Source organism: Protobothrops mucrosquamatus, unplaced genomic scaffold (genome assembly GCF_001527695.2).
Source record: "Protobothrops mucrosquamatus isolate PMUCROS unplaced genomic scaffold, P.Mucros_1.0 scaffold1406, whole genome shotgun sequence".
NCBI classification, from domain to species: Eukaryota; Metazoa; Chordata; class Lepidosauria; order Squamata; family Viperidae; genus Protobothrops; species Protobothrops mucrosquamatus.
Genome location: NW_015387591.1, coordinates 264,955 through 282,332, shown reverse-complemented (window position 1 = coordinate 282,332; position 17,378 = coordinate 264,955). Strand labels below are relative to the sequence as shown.

Sequence of the window (17,378 nt, the reverse complement as noted above, 5' to 3'; positions counted from 1 at the left end):
CTACTGTTACAATAACAGATAACAATACTTTGATGAGGAAGCAATTTTTCAGAGCAAATCCTTTCCAAAGAGGTATGGAGGAAGGCAATTAATACAACAAATTAATCTACTTTTAATTAATCAAAATTAATCAAATACGTTTTCAAAAAAATGCAAAGAGCCCATTCTAGCTTTTCAAATGCTTTCTCAGAAGTCAAAATAATTTTAAGAAATGAACCATTAAATTTCTTAACCTACTGAATTATATTCAGACACCATTATGTATTAGTATCAAAAGGAAGCATTTTACCTAGATGTTTACCTAGAAATTTACCTAGATTGATTTGAAGTAGGATACCTTTGTCTAATTTAATCTTCTAGAAGCTAGCAGAGATATTAATAAGATACGATCACAATTAAGATGAGGGTTTGATGGATATCACAACTGTTCCTTCTACTTCTGGAAAGAAAAGTGGGCTTACTTGCTCTATAAGTCTGATGATTCCAATTGTTTCTTCGGGACAAATAGACAAGGAGCAGGATAAGCTATTCAGCTGGCCAGAGAGCTGAAGAGGCGTGAGCTCATCAGAAATATGGGTCAGGTTTGTGCTGGTAGCATAGCCAAAGGTCTCCCAGGAGCATCGAGAGGGATAGAGAGGATCCAGTGCAATGCTATATAGGTAAAATGGCACAAGGAAGATTAATGCAACGGGGAGAAAGCCAGAAATAATGAAATAAAAAGTGATCTAAAATAATACGATGCTGATTGTAAACTAACAATGAAAATTGTGGATTACATGTTCGTGTCTGACTGAGATCATCATTATCATTGGCAACTAATCAGGACGTCTACATACTACTTCCAGAATCTGAGGCTACAATTCCCAGTGGAAAGGACTCTCCTTGATCCAAGAGTTGCAATTTCATTGAAAAATTGTGTCCCAGCTGCTACTGCCTTACACCTCAACTCTCCTCTATAAATTTATTTATTCAGCGTATGGCATCTGCAGAGGTCATGCAAACACTGACAATATAGGAGATAATATATCAAATTAAATAATAAAATCACCATCATATAGAGCCGTAGAATTGCAATGGAACAGATGTTATAAATCGATATCTAAGGAATCTAAGGGGTATGAACTGTAGACTACCTCCACGATGGTATACCCCGGGCAATGTTCCGTTTGAACAGAGTGGCTGAAAGTCTATACACATGGCGACCAAACTGAATACTGCATCCCTCACAGTTAAAAACTAGAGAGGCAGCAATTCGACTAGAACAATTCCTTTAAGAACTCATGACGAAAGATATTGGACCCCAGATCCATATTTTGCAATTCAACATAGAAGGTTTAAGTAGAAATAAATGTGAGTACCTAAACACATTGGCCATAGATAATAGGCTAGATGTTAGAACACTACAAGAGACTAATTTGGCCAATGAGGAACAGATTAAAACTCGAGGGAAGATCCGGGAATGCAATATTGTAGCTGACTTAATGTCTAATGTCCATGGCTCCTTAATGTATCCTCTATACATCGGTATAAACGATGATTTGGATTTTCAGCTCAGAATCTCTTTACCTGACAACTGAATGGAAGTACATTTGTTGTTGACCTTAAGAGAAATGTAATGCCCAGCCTACAAGACCACAAAAAGAGGATGAAGTGGCTAGGAAGGGGAAAAAAATCAATTTAGTGCTAAACTTCACCTTCGTGACCTTATGGTGCTCTGAGGAAAGTTAGATTTTTTTTTGGGGGGGGGGTTGCCCACTCCTGAATCAGACCACCCACAATTGTCTTCCATTCTTGGTTGCAAGGAAGAACATGTAACTGTACTTTCAAAGGCATGAAATGCACTCTGAGACGAAGCAAAGAAAAACGGTGATTTTTTAAGACTCAGGAACGTTTTGCACAGCCCGTGCAATGAAAAACAGCAGAGAAGCAAAAAAACAGGAATGAGGTCATAGATTTCTCAAAGTCAGAAGATTAAATCCTGAAAGGCTACTGCTTTCTTCTTCTTACCTGATATCACTCTGAAGGAAAAGGCAATTGTTGCGCAAGTTGGCAGAGCTACCCAAACAGCAAGTGACTTCCCCATACTCCTGCATGATCTTGATCATCTCACACATGGCTGGCAAGAGAAAAGGAACAAGAACTTACCCCGTGGACACCCTCTAGCTTTGTTTGTTTTGACTGATTTTTATTTTTACGTAGGCAAAAGACAAATACTGCAATATTATAAAGCAAAGAAAAAACAGAAAAGAAAAAGTGCAGAAAAGAAGAGGGTTAAAGAAAAAAAATTAGTTACAGACAGTGCTTTTTTTGTCATAGAACGCACCGGAACAGAGTTCCGGCACCTTTTTGCAACGGATTTTCCAAGTTTTAAAAGTAAGTTTTGAAAATTTGATGTTTGGTCCACATGGACTTGAATCACTCTGTCGAGCGTAGCAAGTCGGCGGAAAAATCATTAAAATGGTGCATTCAGGCTGCTTGTGTGTCGAGTCCGATGCATGCGTACGTCATCTGCACTAGTTGTGATGGCGCTGCTCGGCTTGTGATTGGTCGTGTGGTCGCACACTGAGTGCTTACTGCAGGTGGCGGCCATTATGTTTTGTTACACAACTGACTGTGTGGGTGTGTGTACAGTGATTGACTACGTGCGAAAGGTAAATAATTTCTTATTTTAAAAAATCGTTGGTGAATTGAAAATCTTTTTTTAATTTTTAGTGCAAAAGTGTGACCTCAAATTTAAAAATGAAAAAAATTACTAATTACTTCTCAACCACCGGTCCTGCTAAGAACTGAATATATAATTTTTTAAATAAAAGATTAACAAAATGTGAGTTCCGGCACCATTTTTCTTACAAAAAAAGCACTGGTTACAGAAGTGACTCCCACCCTTCTTTACAGCAGTTACAAACAAACTCATTATCCCTCCTCCCTCACCTTACAATAATCCCTTTCGCCACTTAGTTAATCTTTTTTCAACTGTCAAATCCAGAAATCGCCATTTCATTTTAAAAAAATTCCGCAAAAAAATCTATAAAAGGGTTTCCCATCTTTTAAAGAAGTACTTCTTGTCCTGTCCCTGACAGAGAGTTCAGTTTTGCTAACAATGCCAGTTTTACCATCTTCACCATCCATTCCTTCATTGTGGATATTTCAGTATTTCTCTCTCTTTCTAGATATAATAATCTTCCTAGAGTTAACCATAATCAGTCTTCCATAAGTCTTTCCTCATTGACTATCCAGAAGCCCCAATAAAGAGAGTTCTTTTTTCATTGTCACCCTCTAGACAGGGCTGGCTGAGGAATTCTGGGAGTTGAAGTCCACAAGTCTTAAAGTTGCCAAATTTGAAGAACCCTGCTCTAGCTTTTTATAATAGGGCCTTTCAGGCTGAGCAACAAAGAATCCAGCCAGCCTGACCCTCACTTACTTTCTGGGCTGGAATCTGTAAACAGAGGAACGAGCAAAGGCACGTTGTCAATGTTCTGCAGATGGGGTCTCACCTGGTGGATTCCCCGTGGAAGTTTGGCCTAAAATAAACAAAGCAAACAAGCAAAAGAAAGACAACTTATTAGGACCCATAGTCCTATAGTCAGATGCTCTGCAGATGAGTTGGCAAGGCAGAGGAGCATGATAACTCTAACCCTTGTGTGCTGCTGAATCCAATTTGAAGTGAATCTTACCCAGAAGTATTTTTATTGCAAGTGATCTCTTGCTTGTTCTCAATCCATGTAAGCAAGCCACTGTCTGCCCTTATCAATCAAGATGTCCCAAATTCAGTGCAATATAATCCAGTTCTAACATCCAGTAATCTAATATCCAATAATCTAGGAATTACAAACCAGATCAAGTTGGACTCTCTTGCAAAAAGACTCCAGTGATGCAACCTATAGCAATTAATTAATTAATTAATTCACATCCCATTTTTATTATTTTTAATAAATAACTCAAGGTGGAGAACACACCTAATATTCCTTCCTCTTCCTATTTTCACCACAACAATAATCCTGTGAGGTGACCAGCCCAAGGTCACCCAGCTGGCTTTCATGGCTAAGGTGGGACTAGAACTCGCAGTTTCCCAGTTTCTAGCCTAGTTCCAAACTGGGTCTTAATATTTATTAAGAGTTTCTTTGCTAATAAAATATTTTCCTTACATAAATTACGAAGATCGAGATCCCTTTTTTTCTAGATTCTGGCCCTGTCAAGCTTTTGAGGTAATCCAGATAGGAAACCAAATACGAATACTACCTAATACTTACTATAACCATAAGATTATAGTAAAAGAATCTTGAAAGTCTGAAAAGATTTACCCCCTCCCCCGCCTTTACTTTCCCTAGAGCAGGGGTCCTCAACCTTGGCAACTTTAAGACTTGTGGACTTCAACTCCCAGAATTCCTCAGCCAGCTTGCTGGCTGAGGAATTCTGGGAGTTGAAGTCCACAAGTCTTAAAGTTGCCAAGGTTAAAGACCACTGCCCTAGAGCTAGGCAGGGCCTCTTCTGAGATGCTTACTCTACCCCCATTCATGAGGACGTCACAGAAAATGACTGCTGGAAATAATGAGAAATTACTGTAGATATATTCATGTGAATATGTGAATAATTAAAGAAATTAAAGAATAATTTCTTTCCAAGACTCAGACAGCTAATTTTTTTTTCTCTAAGCCGGTGAAATAACTTTTACTCTCCTTTTTCAAGGCATAATTTTCAGAGGGGGGAAAAACACCCCTCCTTCGCTGCAGTGTCTGGAAATCCTCCAAAAGTTGACGTACAGTGATGCTGCACTGTAATTTCTAATGTGACAAAAAGGAATATGAGATATCATTAACTATATGGTGAAACACAGAAAGAGCCGCTGTATTAATTGCACTGAATTAAATTTAATTAAGTCAATCAAATCTAGCTTTTTGCCTTTGCCCTGCCTGCTTTGTCTTGACTCTACATTCAGAGGCAAAGTAGAGTTCTTAGTGCCAAAAAAGTTGCACAGCTACATTCTGCAGCCGGTAGGCATCACCTCCTTGCATCAGATGATTATATCCTTTGAACTTCACTGGTACACCTGGGCTTCTGCTGCTGAGATATTTTACAAAAGGTGCCATAATGTACTCTAATCTCCCATTACATATGCTAATACATCCATGGGAATTTGAGGAAGCAGAGTGTTATATTAGGTAACATACACTATATATACATATTGCTTTTAAGTCACACTAAATTAAGCCGAGCTTTCTTCTCGACACCTTCTCACTTCCTCCCTATACTTATTAAGCACTAGCTATACCCGGCCACGCTTTGCTGTGGCTGAGTCTGGTAAAAGCGTGTGTTGCTTTTACGTCCAACAGATGGCGCTGTTTTTCAAAAAATGCATGTTTTTACCTGTCACAGGTGTGACATCTATATAATATAGGTATATAAAAACACGCGTGTATTCGAATGCAACGTTGTATCAAAATTTCAAAGCAATCGGTGAAGAACTTTCGGAGATTTAAGATTTTGAACAAACGAACATTTACATTTTTATTTATATATAGATAAGAATATGCAAGCACCCAAAGCTGCAACAATTGCTGATAATCTATTCTGGCCAGGAAGGAAACGTCAATCGTACCCTGTTGCAATCCTCCAGGAAACTGGGGATGTCACTGTCTGTTGGCTGGAAGCTAATGAGATCCGAGTGGCCTTCCTCCTCCATCAACAGAATCCCCTCCGCATCTTCTCGGGAGACTGAGGACAGAGAGGACAAGAACATGAAAACAGAAGACTGCTATAACAGCTCTTCGTGAATCTCTAATGTCGGGCACCCCTCCCAACATTTCCCCCAGAAGGCACTGTGACAGCCCAGCAGTGCAAATTCTGATTTTCTGTGATACATCAGCTGACAAATCCCACTCAACGTTCCTAAAATAAAAGGTGTCTTAAATAACTCCTCTTAGTCAGCGTCAAAAGCATTATCTCATATTCAGCCAAGTTTTAGCTACATCTAATTGCCACTAAGGAAGTGTATCAAGTAGAAAAGCTTAAAAGCACAGATGCTTCCTGATGGATGGTTGGTAGTACTCCATAGTGAAAAGACAGGCAGCTGGTTAGGGAAGGTTTGCTTTATATCTGCGTTTTGGATGGGATCCATGGACTTGAGTGAGAGATGGCAAGTTTGGGAGGAGTGCTGGTTCAACAAGGAGGGAAGCAAGCAGTAATATCTCAGTGGTGACGGGCAAAGGAAGATGTAGTAGAAGACAGGCGGCAGATTGCTCTTGGGAAGGTGAGAGTCTGGATGGGGAACAACAGATTTCAACGGAACTCTGGCGGGAGTGGCCTTGGGGTTTGGGGCCCTCTGGTTCTCAGATTGCATCATCTTTGGTACTGAATGGTGTTGCACTGCCCAAAACAGACACTACGCAGGATCTGGGTGTCCTCTAAATGTAGCTAGGAGGACCTTTGCACAACTTTGTATTGAGCTCCAGTTGCACCTGTTGCTGGATCAGGAGGCCTACTCGTGGTCATTCATGGTCTGGTCACTTCCCAATTGGACTATTGTAATATGCTCTACATAGGGTTGCTTTTGAAAATTATCCAGAAACTTCAGCTAATGTAAAAAGTGTAAGCAGTTATGTGTATTTCTGGTACAACGCACATTACATCTCTGCTGTGTTACCAGTTTGTTTCTGGATCCAATTCAAGCTGCTGATGTTGACTTTTAAAGCCCTACACTGCCTAGGACCAGGTTATCTGAGGGACTGTCTTTTCCCGATTTCATAGACTTGTCCCACTGGATCCAACAGAATGGGTATGTTATATAGGTACCATCATCTAGGGAGCTATATTTGGCTACTCTAGGCAGCAGATTTTTTCTGCTGTGGTGCCCACAAGGTGGAATATTAACCCAGATAACTGAGGTCCAACATACAATGAAGAGCGAATCTAACAAAATGTTGGCAACAATCTTTAATAAAGTTTATACTGTGGCAATAAGAGCAGAAAGACACAACTGTATTTTTGCACTTATTGCATCCATGGATTGCCATCTAGTGGCCCTGTTTAAGATGACTTGGTCCTTCCTAGGGATGGATGGGTCGAAAGAAGGACCACTGTGAGAACTTTTGAGGAATTTGTCAGATAAAAGTGCCATATTCACTCTGAGCTGAATTCCAGCTACACAGGTGATGCTAAGTTGCTGGAAGCATGGCCTGGTGTAGTTATCTGGGAACAGTTTAAGCCTCTTGGTCCCAAGGAAGGGAACTGGATTCATGTTCCTCCCTGTTAGTCAGGGCCTCCCTAGAGATGACTATGGCTAGGTCCAAGTGGTGAATGCAATCTTGTCTGAAGGGCCATTCTGTCTGTGCTTAAGAAGGAGATGGCCCACTGACTCCTCAAGAAGCCTTCATTTGATCCAACATTTCTGCTCCATTTCTGATCTGTCTCTAATTTTCCTTCTTGGGAAAGGTTGTTGAGAAAGTGCTTGGGCAGCCATGACTCAAATCTATTTTGTGTACCATTCCAGGATCTAGAAGCCCTATCCATAGTCACTCATGCCTGTTAATTTTTTTGCCCTGATTACTGCAACATGCTCTACACAGAGCTGTCTTTGGATCTTCTAGAACAGGGGTGTCAAACTGCCGGCCCACGGGCCGGATGCCTCATGGCAAAACTGTGCCCATCCCATTGCCGGCAATGGATATGTCGCGACACATCACGTGATGTTGCGAGTTTGACACTCCTGTTCTAGAAGCTACAGCTAATTCAGAATGCAGCAAGGGAGGTTAATTGTGAATACATCTTTAGGAACCACTGTAAAACATCTGGGAAATTTCCATTCCCAATGATATTAAAGCTAGGGTTTTAGGGTTAGGGATAGGTCTCCTTGGAATCTAGGAATAGATTCTTAGAGGTTCTCTAAGGAAAGGAACAGTTACAGCTTTTTGTTCAGACTTCTTCTTGGACCACATAAAATATATGTGAAACTCCCATTGCCAATTAAAAGAAACTAGAGTTAGTTTTAATCTTAGTCTTAGGGTTAGATCTCCTTGTTGTTGTACTTTGTGAGCTGCACTAGTTATCAGCAGGCTTCTAGGTAGAATTCAAGGTTATTGCCCCAAAAGTGCTTTTCCAAAAGACAACTGGACTTTCGTGGGTTTTTTTTTCCTTGAAAACATTTCAATTCTTCTTGCCTTTTGGAAAAGCACCTTTGGGACAATCATGATCTGGATGATTAAGAATCTCAGACAATTGAAGGTTATTGCTTTTAAAGTTCTTCAAGGCATGAGCCCACATAGATGGTACTTGTGATTAAACAGTGGAGCCCCCTAATCCATTTGACTTGCTTTTCAGTTCTTAGGTATTTGTACAGTATTGAGGAATTAAGAAAGGTAAAGTGGGGATGCTGCACTTTATCACACATTAGAATTTGCTTCAACAAATCAGACACCTTTGTTGCAGCCAAAGTTCTACCCACCCTCTGCAAATCCTGCCAAGCTATTTTCCACTCACCTTGAGGAAGGTCGTCATGCAAGGAGCCTGCATGACTGGGACTGGAGTGAGGGATTTCAGAACCAGGCACATCTCCATTGGGAGTTAGAGATATATGGCAATTCCAACCAGTCTCAAGACCCATCTTCTCAGCAAAAACCTGCAAAAAAATTATTTGTTTATTTATTTATTTATTTGTTTGTTTGTTTGTGTTTGTTTGTTTGCTTGCTTGCTTGCTTGCTTGCTTATTTATTTATTTATTTATTCATTCATTCATTCATTCATTCATTCATTCATTCATTTATTATATGCCAGTGATGGCGAACCTTTTAGAGACCGAGTGCCCAAACTGCAACCCAAAACCCACTTATGCATCATCGGGTGCCGGGTGGGTGTGGCCATTGGCTGGGTGTGGCCCATTGGGTCAGTGTGGCCCATTGGCTGGGTGTGGCTGTGGTGGTAATGGCAGACTGGGTGAGACTAAAAAGTTCAATCAATCAATTCCAACTTTGCAAGATCTTTGTTTTTCCCACAAGAAGTTAAAATTGACTGATTGATTGAACCTGGGGTTTTTTGCACACGGCGGCGGAGGCCTAAAGCGCAAAGGTTTTATAAAACCCAGCTGAAGGCCTAGAACTGGGGTGACGGCGCGCGTGCCCACAGAGAGGGCTCTGAGTGCCGCCTCTGGCACCCGTGCCATAGGTTCGCCACCCCTGTTATATGCTGTCAAAAAATGGAAGACAAGAGGTTAGAGCGAAAATGAATCCAGATTCAATTTCAAGATCACATATTACAAGGTATTCAGAATTTACTTTGATCAAAGCCTTTCTGGTTATTTTGATAAAAAGTCATCAATGGTACATTAAAAACTATGTATATTCTAAAAATGTATACATATTTCCAAATGTACTTTGTCTCTACTAGCAGGAGGACTTCTATTTTGGGGACAAAATGAGTATATTCCCATTTTGGACGCACAAGCCTATCTAGATTGACTATGTCAAATTTGCTATTACAGTAATATATATTAAAATAAGTCCAATGAGCATTTAGTGGGATTCTTTCTTAATATACATCTTTCCGATAACAACAACATACTTTGGGAAAATTTACCACGATCACAAACTTGAACAACATTCTATTACTAAATTATCAATTGTGGTGTTTATAGGAAAAAGAAGTGGGAGGAGAAAGTATTGCAAATTAAAAGGGATTAGCTATCACGAAGACTATAAATGCAAATAAATACAATAAACATATCAGAGGAAGAAAAAAAGTTAACATTCGTTCAGAATCAGTCCCAGGATGAACAGGACCACTGTGTCCTTGACATGGCTGCCACAGGAAGAATGCATGCTAAAAAGTGAGGTAAAAAGCAAAGGAAGAGCTTACCTTACTCTTCAGCTCATCTTCCAGGGAGAAATAGACAAAACGAATGCAAGCATTGACTAGTCCCTCAATGAGGCGGACGACATCGGATCGGGCCTGATACTGGGAGGAGACCATGCCCATGAAGATCTGGCCACTCAAAGCCTGGATACAGTCCTCCTTCTCCATCACTTCCCCGATCCCTTCTTTGGGCATGCGAACAAAAGCAAAGGCAGAGCGGCAGATACGCCATGTAGAGATATGCAGCCGAGAAGGAATGCAGAGAGAGGGACAGACAGTCACCAGAGAACATCCAGGACACCCATTCAAAGGATCAAGAAGGAAGTATGATCAGCCACGACCAAAAGATCCCAGTGCAACACATACATATGTGCAATGAAAGAGGGGGAAAAAAAGGAAGAAAAAAAAAATAGGCTAATCAGTTATAAAAAATCAGTGACCGAAAAGGTATGTGCAAAGCTATCAACAGAACACCCAAATCCCAGAACATTTTTAAAAGCTAGGGGGAAGGTTTGGATGATCAATAGCTTTTTAGCTAATAGCCACATCAGCAGAAAGTAAGGAAACTGGACTTGGAAGAGATCACTGTTATTCCACTTTTCTTGTCTTGTGCTAACTGGGATGTCTAAATTAGTTCTTCACAATCAGCTAAAAGAAGATCCTTGAGGAACTTGCCAAGCTAAAGCAGCAAGACTGAGGCTGGATCAAATTAATCCTTTTTCCGATGACAGGGCAGCTCGTCCAAACATCAATTTTCCCCCCCTCTTAGCACTTTTTCTTTTTTTATAGTTTCCTTAGTCTATATTAGCTTTTATCTTTATATTTTTAAATTTCAATAAAAGTATTATTTAAAAAGCACACATGAAGAGTTTAAGTAAGCAGAATTCTTTCACAACTGCCAGAGCAGAGAGTGACCAGGAAAGGACCTTGAACCAGGAAAAAAAAATGAATCCAAGAGTAATGAGATCTTTGTGCAATTACAGTGCCTTCTTATAAGACATAAACTTTATTTAAACAGAGAATTCTCAATGAGACAATATCTTTTGCAGCACAAGTAATTTTGCATTCACCATTAAGAGCTCTTTGACTGGCATTTTGTAAAATAACATTGTAATTGAAGGTGACAATCATCTGACCCTGTCTGTATTTTTAAATTGCACTGTTCCCCTCAAATCAGTGGAACCACCTGCCTCCAGAAGTTGTGAATGCTCCCACACTGGAAGTTTTAAAGAAGAGATTGGACAGCCATTTGTCTGAGATGGTATAGGGTTTCCTGCTTGAGCAGGGGGCTGGACTAGAAGACCTCCAAGGTCCCTTCCAGCTCTATTCTATTCTATTCTATTCTATTCTATTCTATTCTATTCTATTCTATTCTATTCCATTCCATTCCATTCCATTCCATTCACTATTTTCCTCCCTGCAACATCTTTCAAAAGCTATGGTGGATGTAGATCAGCTGCTCTTTCTGCATCAAATCCCAACTACGGTGGTGAAGCACGTACCATCTGAGCTCCAGCTATTTCTGCGGCTGCTCTGCTTGATAGGTATGGTCCCTGGAAGATCACAAGAGGTGAAGATGGCATTTTGCCCAGGGACCTGCACCAGTTCTATGCATTTGCCATTCAGGAGGGAAGACAAGGCACAGTGCATGGGCTTGTAGGAGAAGGCAGAACAATAACCCGAAAGGCAGGCACGCTGGTAGAAATCCAGCACTTTCTTCCTGAGAAAACAGAAGACAAAAGCCCTTAGAAAAAAATTCACCCTAAATCACTGTGGTTGTTGTTGTTGTTGTTAGTTGTTGCATAAGAAACCCTTGTGTTTACATAAGCACTGGATGAAATACTGAATTTCCTTGAAAAATATTACTTCAGTCTCTTCTTTTTAATAGTTTTGGGGTCAAGGAAATTAAAATAGCCTAGTGAGGAATGAAATTGCTGTCAGGCTGCTGGAAGAGAGAATAAAAAATTGTGTGTGTGTGTGTGGTGTGTGTGTGTGTGTGTGTGTAAAGGAATTGGTGTCAGGTCCCCAAATCCTTATTGTTTTCCCTGCATATGTGCTCTTGTCTGGGGCCTGCCATTCTGCTGGGAGGGGGGGGATTGACTTCCCTACTGTCACTAACCCCTAATAAAAGTTCCTTTTGAGACAATGCCTGTTTCAAGAGTTCTTACTTTCTTGGGTGGTTAGCTGAGGTGGGTCCTTACGATTAGAATGGAACATCCTGGGAGGAGCTACAGTTAATTAATGAGGTTTGGTCTAGTGATCAAGGTGCTGGCCTAGAAACCAGGAGATGGTGAGTTCTAATCCCACTTTAGGCATGAAAGCCAGGTAGGTGACTTTGGACCGGTCTCTCTCAGCCATGTCACAGGGCCGTTGTTATGAAAAAAACAGGGGGAGGAAGGAATGTTAGATATACCACCTAATATTCCTCCTGCAGAGAGGAAGAGAGTGAGAGAGAAAAAGAGAGGGGGGAGTGGAATAAAAATATAATAATGATGATAATGATCATGAGCACCATTATCATCATCTTGCACCTTTTTTTTGTTGCTGGCCTTCTATAAATGAGCATTTGGGCTTTTAAGGTTGTAGCCTGAAATACTAGAAAAGACTGTAAAAATCAGCTTAGCTCCAGAGGGGGTCCCCATAAGGGTGCTTGACAAGAAAATTCAACCTCCACTGATGAGTGTGGACTGACAAGCTGCAAAAAATGCAGATCCAGGCAGCATATAAAATTCAGAGGTGTTCAGAGGCAGCCCTCTCCCCCTCCCTAACATTAGAGGTACTCTTTACATGCACAATCAGTCATAGTTCTACAATATTGCCGCCAGATTTTTGATAAAACGTAAGTATACATTTTTGTTTCTCCTTTGGAACATTCTTCCCCCTCCCCTCCCCGCAGAGATGAGATGGGCCTTCTCACTCTTCTCACTTTTCAAAAATGTCTAAAGACCAGGCTCTACCATCTTGCTTGGGGCTCACAGAGGAGATGCAGCTGTGGGGCTAGGTAGGCCCTCCCCCTACCTTTTAATGAATGTTTTAATATAACAATAGCATTTAGTCTTATATACTGCCCCATAGCCCTCTCTGGGCAGTTTACAATGTTGAAGCATTATTTGCATATTGCCCCCAACAATCTGGGTCCTCAATTTACTGACCTCAGAAGGATGGAAATCTGAGTCAACCTTGATTCCAGTCAGGATCAAACTCCAGGCTGTGGGCAGAGTTTGCCTGCAATACTGCACTTTAACCACTGCGTCGCCAGGACACTAATGTTGAGTTTTAACTATCCTTGCCTCTATTTTATTTTTTTATATTGCGTTTTATTTTTTAACATTTTATTTGTACACCACCCAGAGTTCCTCTGTGAGGGAGATGGTTTCTAAATAAATAATATTTTCCTCAGTAGGGAAATTGAGCTCTGGAAACAGGACCTGTTTGACAACGCCATGAGCACTCTTCAGAGTGAGGGAAAAATCCCTGGCGCCAAACATTCATCCCAAGAAGCCATTGCTCCAGCAACCTGTATTACAAAGCCAGTGTCTCTGATAGGCCTAAAGAGCAGTCTGTCTACCTGTCAGAACCAGAAAGCGGGTAGATATCCGAGCCATCCCAGAAATCTGTGCAAGCCTCCAGGATGATGTCAGCAGTCCCATGGGAAAGCATCTGCTCTGTGCCTAGGAGAGAAAATTGGACCTATATAGCAAGCCTGATGGTGGCTTGCTGACAGGCTCATTTATTTTACAGCTTTCACATCACCCACAAGCACTAAACAAAAGGACAAAATGGTGGTGACTAAACAGAGCAGGCCCTAAAAATAATCCAGATGACTGTCTGTCATCTAATTATCACAGGAGATCCCCGCCTGTCAGGAGCCACAGCAGGGCAACCCCAGCTTTCCTGGACAATTATGTTTTGTTTCCTTATGCTGATTCGCATTATATTAGTGCAATTGACAAAGTGCCCATCATTTTTTCCACACTCAGGGACTTATGCAAGGTCTACACAGTGTTTCTCAACCTTGACAATTTTAAGGCATGTGGACTTCAACTCCCAGAATTCCACAGCCAGCAATGCTGGCTGTGGAATTCTGGGAGTTGAAGTCCACATGCCTTAAAATTGTCAAGGTTGAGAAACACTGGTACAATAAAATGTGTATCTCATCTATAGGCAACATTCCTTTGAGGCAAAACCTCTAACCTGTTCAGTGCCAGATACAGGATACCTATATGACAAATAATGGCTGCCCCCTGGGACCGATAGTCATCCCTCATCTGTCCTATCTCTTCCCAATATTGGGTCTCAAAGCAGGGCAAAGCTTTGTATTAGAAATCGGTACGTATACTTGAATAACATTTGCATTAGATAAGTATATAGCACTGTCACAGTTTACTGTTAAAAGGCTTTGTCACACTATGCTTTTTGTTTTGTTATATTTTACTTTTTTGTTAAAGCGCTTTTTTATTAATCAAAAAGCAATACAAAAATAATAAAGAAAAACAGGGCAAAGATGTCCTCATTTCTTAACATACTGGTGTATTGAAAAAGAATTTCTTCTGCTTCTGTATAAAGGAGATTCGTTTTAATTGGAAATCCTATTGTTCCCTGCCTTCCTCCAGAAAACAGCCATTCCCAGCATGGGGCCTTTAGATGCAACCAGACTACAGTTCTTAGCCAGCACAGCCCTGCTGGCAGAAAATTCTGGATTTGCTGTTCCAATACAGCTGCAATGTGCCAAGAAGTTAGAGAACTGTCCCTTGGTAATGCTGGAAGGTAATCAAAATGCACTGTTTTTAATATAGTTGTTAAGTCCAACTAGCTTTTAGGCATTAACATAATTGTAATAAAAATCAATTCTGCTTTCCAAACCTATTTAGCTTTTTACAGAGCCTACATACCTTCAGGGCAAGTATGGAACGTGTAGTCAATTCTTTAAAATAAAAGGCAAACGGAACTAATAGAGAATAAACTGAAGTGGGATGTTTGGAAAAAATCCTAATACTCTAGTTCTCGGCTGGAATTACACCCAGGACCCCAAACTTGCATCTTAAAGCATCGATCAAGAAATGTTAGTCAATCTTCATTTTGTGATGTCACTGGAATAGCAACGTTTCTTCCTCCTGGCATTTTACTATAGATCCAAGTGCACACCTTAAGCCTTTGAATTAACTACAGAGGCTGCCTGCCACACTGAAATCCCAGAGGCCGGACACAGCAGTCATCAGTCTCACAATCTTACTGGTTGTGGTGTCTTTCACAAAAAGGCTGATCATGTGACTCAAAGGCGGCCTCCTCTTGGTGATGAAGGAGAGCTTCCCAAGCACCACTTCTTTCACCATCTCATCGGAAGGCAGACGGTAAAGGGCCATGTAGTTCTCCTGCTTGAAAAGCTCTTTGGCACCAGGTGTAAACCCTAGGAATGAAAACCGTCAGTAGAAAAGGAGAAGACCACAGGAAAGATTACCCAGATCACAGAAAATAGGCAGCAGCTCTTCTCACTCGCACGCCATTCCCTTCTGGCCAGCACCATCATCATCCAGAAAGCACCTCCTGCTGAATAAATACCTTCACCATCTTCTTTCCTGCCTATTTTGCAGTCCAAAATGAAACACTTGGTGTCAAAACAGACACACCACCATGTGAAATTGAGATGGGGGGGGTCAAGCATTGCATCACAACAGGATGATTCTGTGGGTGACCGATCTTACCCTGGAGACCTACAACTGACTAAATTTGCAGCATTATAAAAGGCTTTCTTAAAATGTGATAACTATACAAAAGAGAGTAGCTTATGAATTGTCAAGAGGTGGGACAAGGTGTATTATTACACAGTTCTGGTATGGGTGGATGTTGAAGGCTTAAACCAATTAGGGGAAACGGAAAAGTTTATAGGAGGACCTAATCCTCTTTTGTCCAGCCATTTCAGCTATCTCTTGATTAAAGCAACGAAGAATTAGAAATCAGACAGTTTACCTCTGAATCTCAGTAATATTCTTTGGAGGCTAAAATATGAGTTGCCCATCTTTGATATATAGCAGTGATGGCGAACCTCTTAGAGACCGAGTGCCCAAACTGCAACCCAAAACCCACTTATGCATCGTCGGGTGCCGGGTGGGTGTGGCCCATTGGGTGGGTGTGGCTGCGGCGGTAACAGCAAACTGGGTGGGACCAAAAGGGCTAATCAATCAATTCCAACTTTGCAAGATCTTTTTTTTTCCCCGCAAGAAATTGAAATTGACTGATTGATTAAATCTTTTTTTTTTGTACACGGCAGTGGAGTCCCCAAAACAAAAAGGTTTTATAAAACTCAGCTGAAGGCCTAGGACTGGGGTGATGGCGCGCGTGCCCACAGAGAGGGCTCTGAGTGCTGCCTCTGGCACCCGTGCCATAGGTTCGCCACCATTGATATATAGTCAACACCTAAATCAGTATTAGCCAGCATTCGCCACTGGCTCTGTAAACTACATGTTAAAGTTTATAACTGTAGATATAATACTTGTGCAGTCAAAAGTCTACTAATTGTGCAGATTTAGTTCACACGTACAGATAGTCCTCAACTTATAACCATTTAGTGACCATTCAAAGTAACAACGGCACTGAAAAAAGTGACTTATGACCGTTTTTCACACTTACGACCATTGCAGCATCCCCATGGTCACGTGATTAAAATTCAGATGCTTGGCAACTGGTTCATATTTATGATGGTCGCCATGTCCTAGGATCATGTGATCAGCTTTTGCGACCTTCTGACAAGCAAAGTCAATGGGGAAGCCAGATTCACTTAACAACCATGTTACTAATTTAACAAATGCAATGATTCACTTAACCACTCTGGCAAGGAAAATCGTAAAATGGGGCAAACCCACTTAACAAATATTTAACTTAGCAACATAAATTTTGGGCTCCATTGTGGTTGTAACTCAAGGACTACCTGTACTTTAAATAAAAACTGGCTGGGGTTGTACATCATGCTAATTCATAAAACAGTGGAAGAATTTATGAAACCAAATTACACTATGGCTTAGGACAGTGATGGCGAACCTTTTAGAGACCGAGTGCCCAAACTGCAACCCAAAATCCACTTATGCATCGTCGGGTGCCGGGTGGGTGTGGCCCATTGGGTGGGCGTGGCTGCAGTGGTAACAGCAGACTGGGTGGGACTAAAAAGTTCAATCAATCAATTCCAACTTTGCAAGATCTTTTTTTTTCCAGCGAGAAGTTGAAATTGACTGATTGATTGAACCTTTTTTTTTTGTACACGGCAGTGGAGGCCTAAAGCGAAAAGGTTTTATAAAACCCAGCTGAAGGCCTAGGACTGGGGCAACGGTGCACGTGCCCACAGAGAGGGCTCTGAGTGCCGCCTTTGGCACCCGTGCCATAGGTTCGCCACCACTGGCTTAGGATAATGTGTGCACCCAGTCACAGTCGCTCTATTTTCTTCTCTAACACAGGTAGTCCAACTATTCATTTAGTGACCGTTCGAAGTTACAATGGCATCGAAAAAAGTGACCTATGACTGGTTTTCATACCTATGACTGTTGAAA

General features: G+C 41.1%; 1 protein-coding gene across 1 annotated transcript in view; it reads right to left on the bottom strand.

The window, feature by feature from the left end:
* TMEM94 (transmembrane protein 94) overlaps positions 1-17,378 on the bottom strand; it is a 73,094-nt gene that overhangs the window by 11,101 nt on the left and 44,615 nt on the right. Inside the window, exons 15-23 of the mRNA XM_015821833.1 lie at positions 15,074-15,247; positions 13,409-13,511; positions 11,343-11,560; positions 9,844-10,025; positions 8,473-8,611; positions 5,597-5,712; positions 3,422-3,521; positions 2,008-2,116; positions 462-651 (exon numbers count right to left, since the gene is read on the bottom strand). Coding sequence (XP_015677319.1) covers positions 462-651; positions 2,008-2,116; positions 3,422-3,521; positions 5,597-5,712; positions 8,473-8,611; positions 9,844-10,025; positions 11,343-11,560; positions 13,409-13,511; positions 15,074-15,247 — 1,331 coding nt within the window. The remainder of the gene's footprint in view (positions 1-461; positions 652-2,007; positions 2,117-3,421; positions 3,522-5,596; positions 5,713-8,472; positions 8,612-9,843; positions 10,026-11,342; positions 11,561-13,408; positions 13,512-15,073; positions 15,248-17,378) is intronic.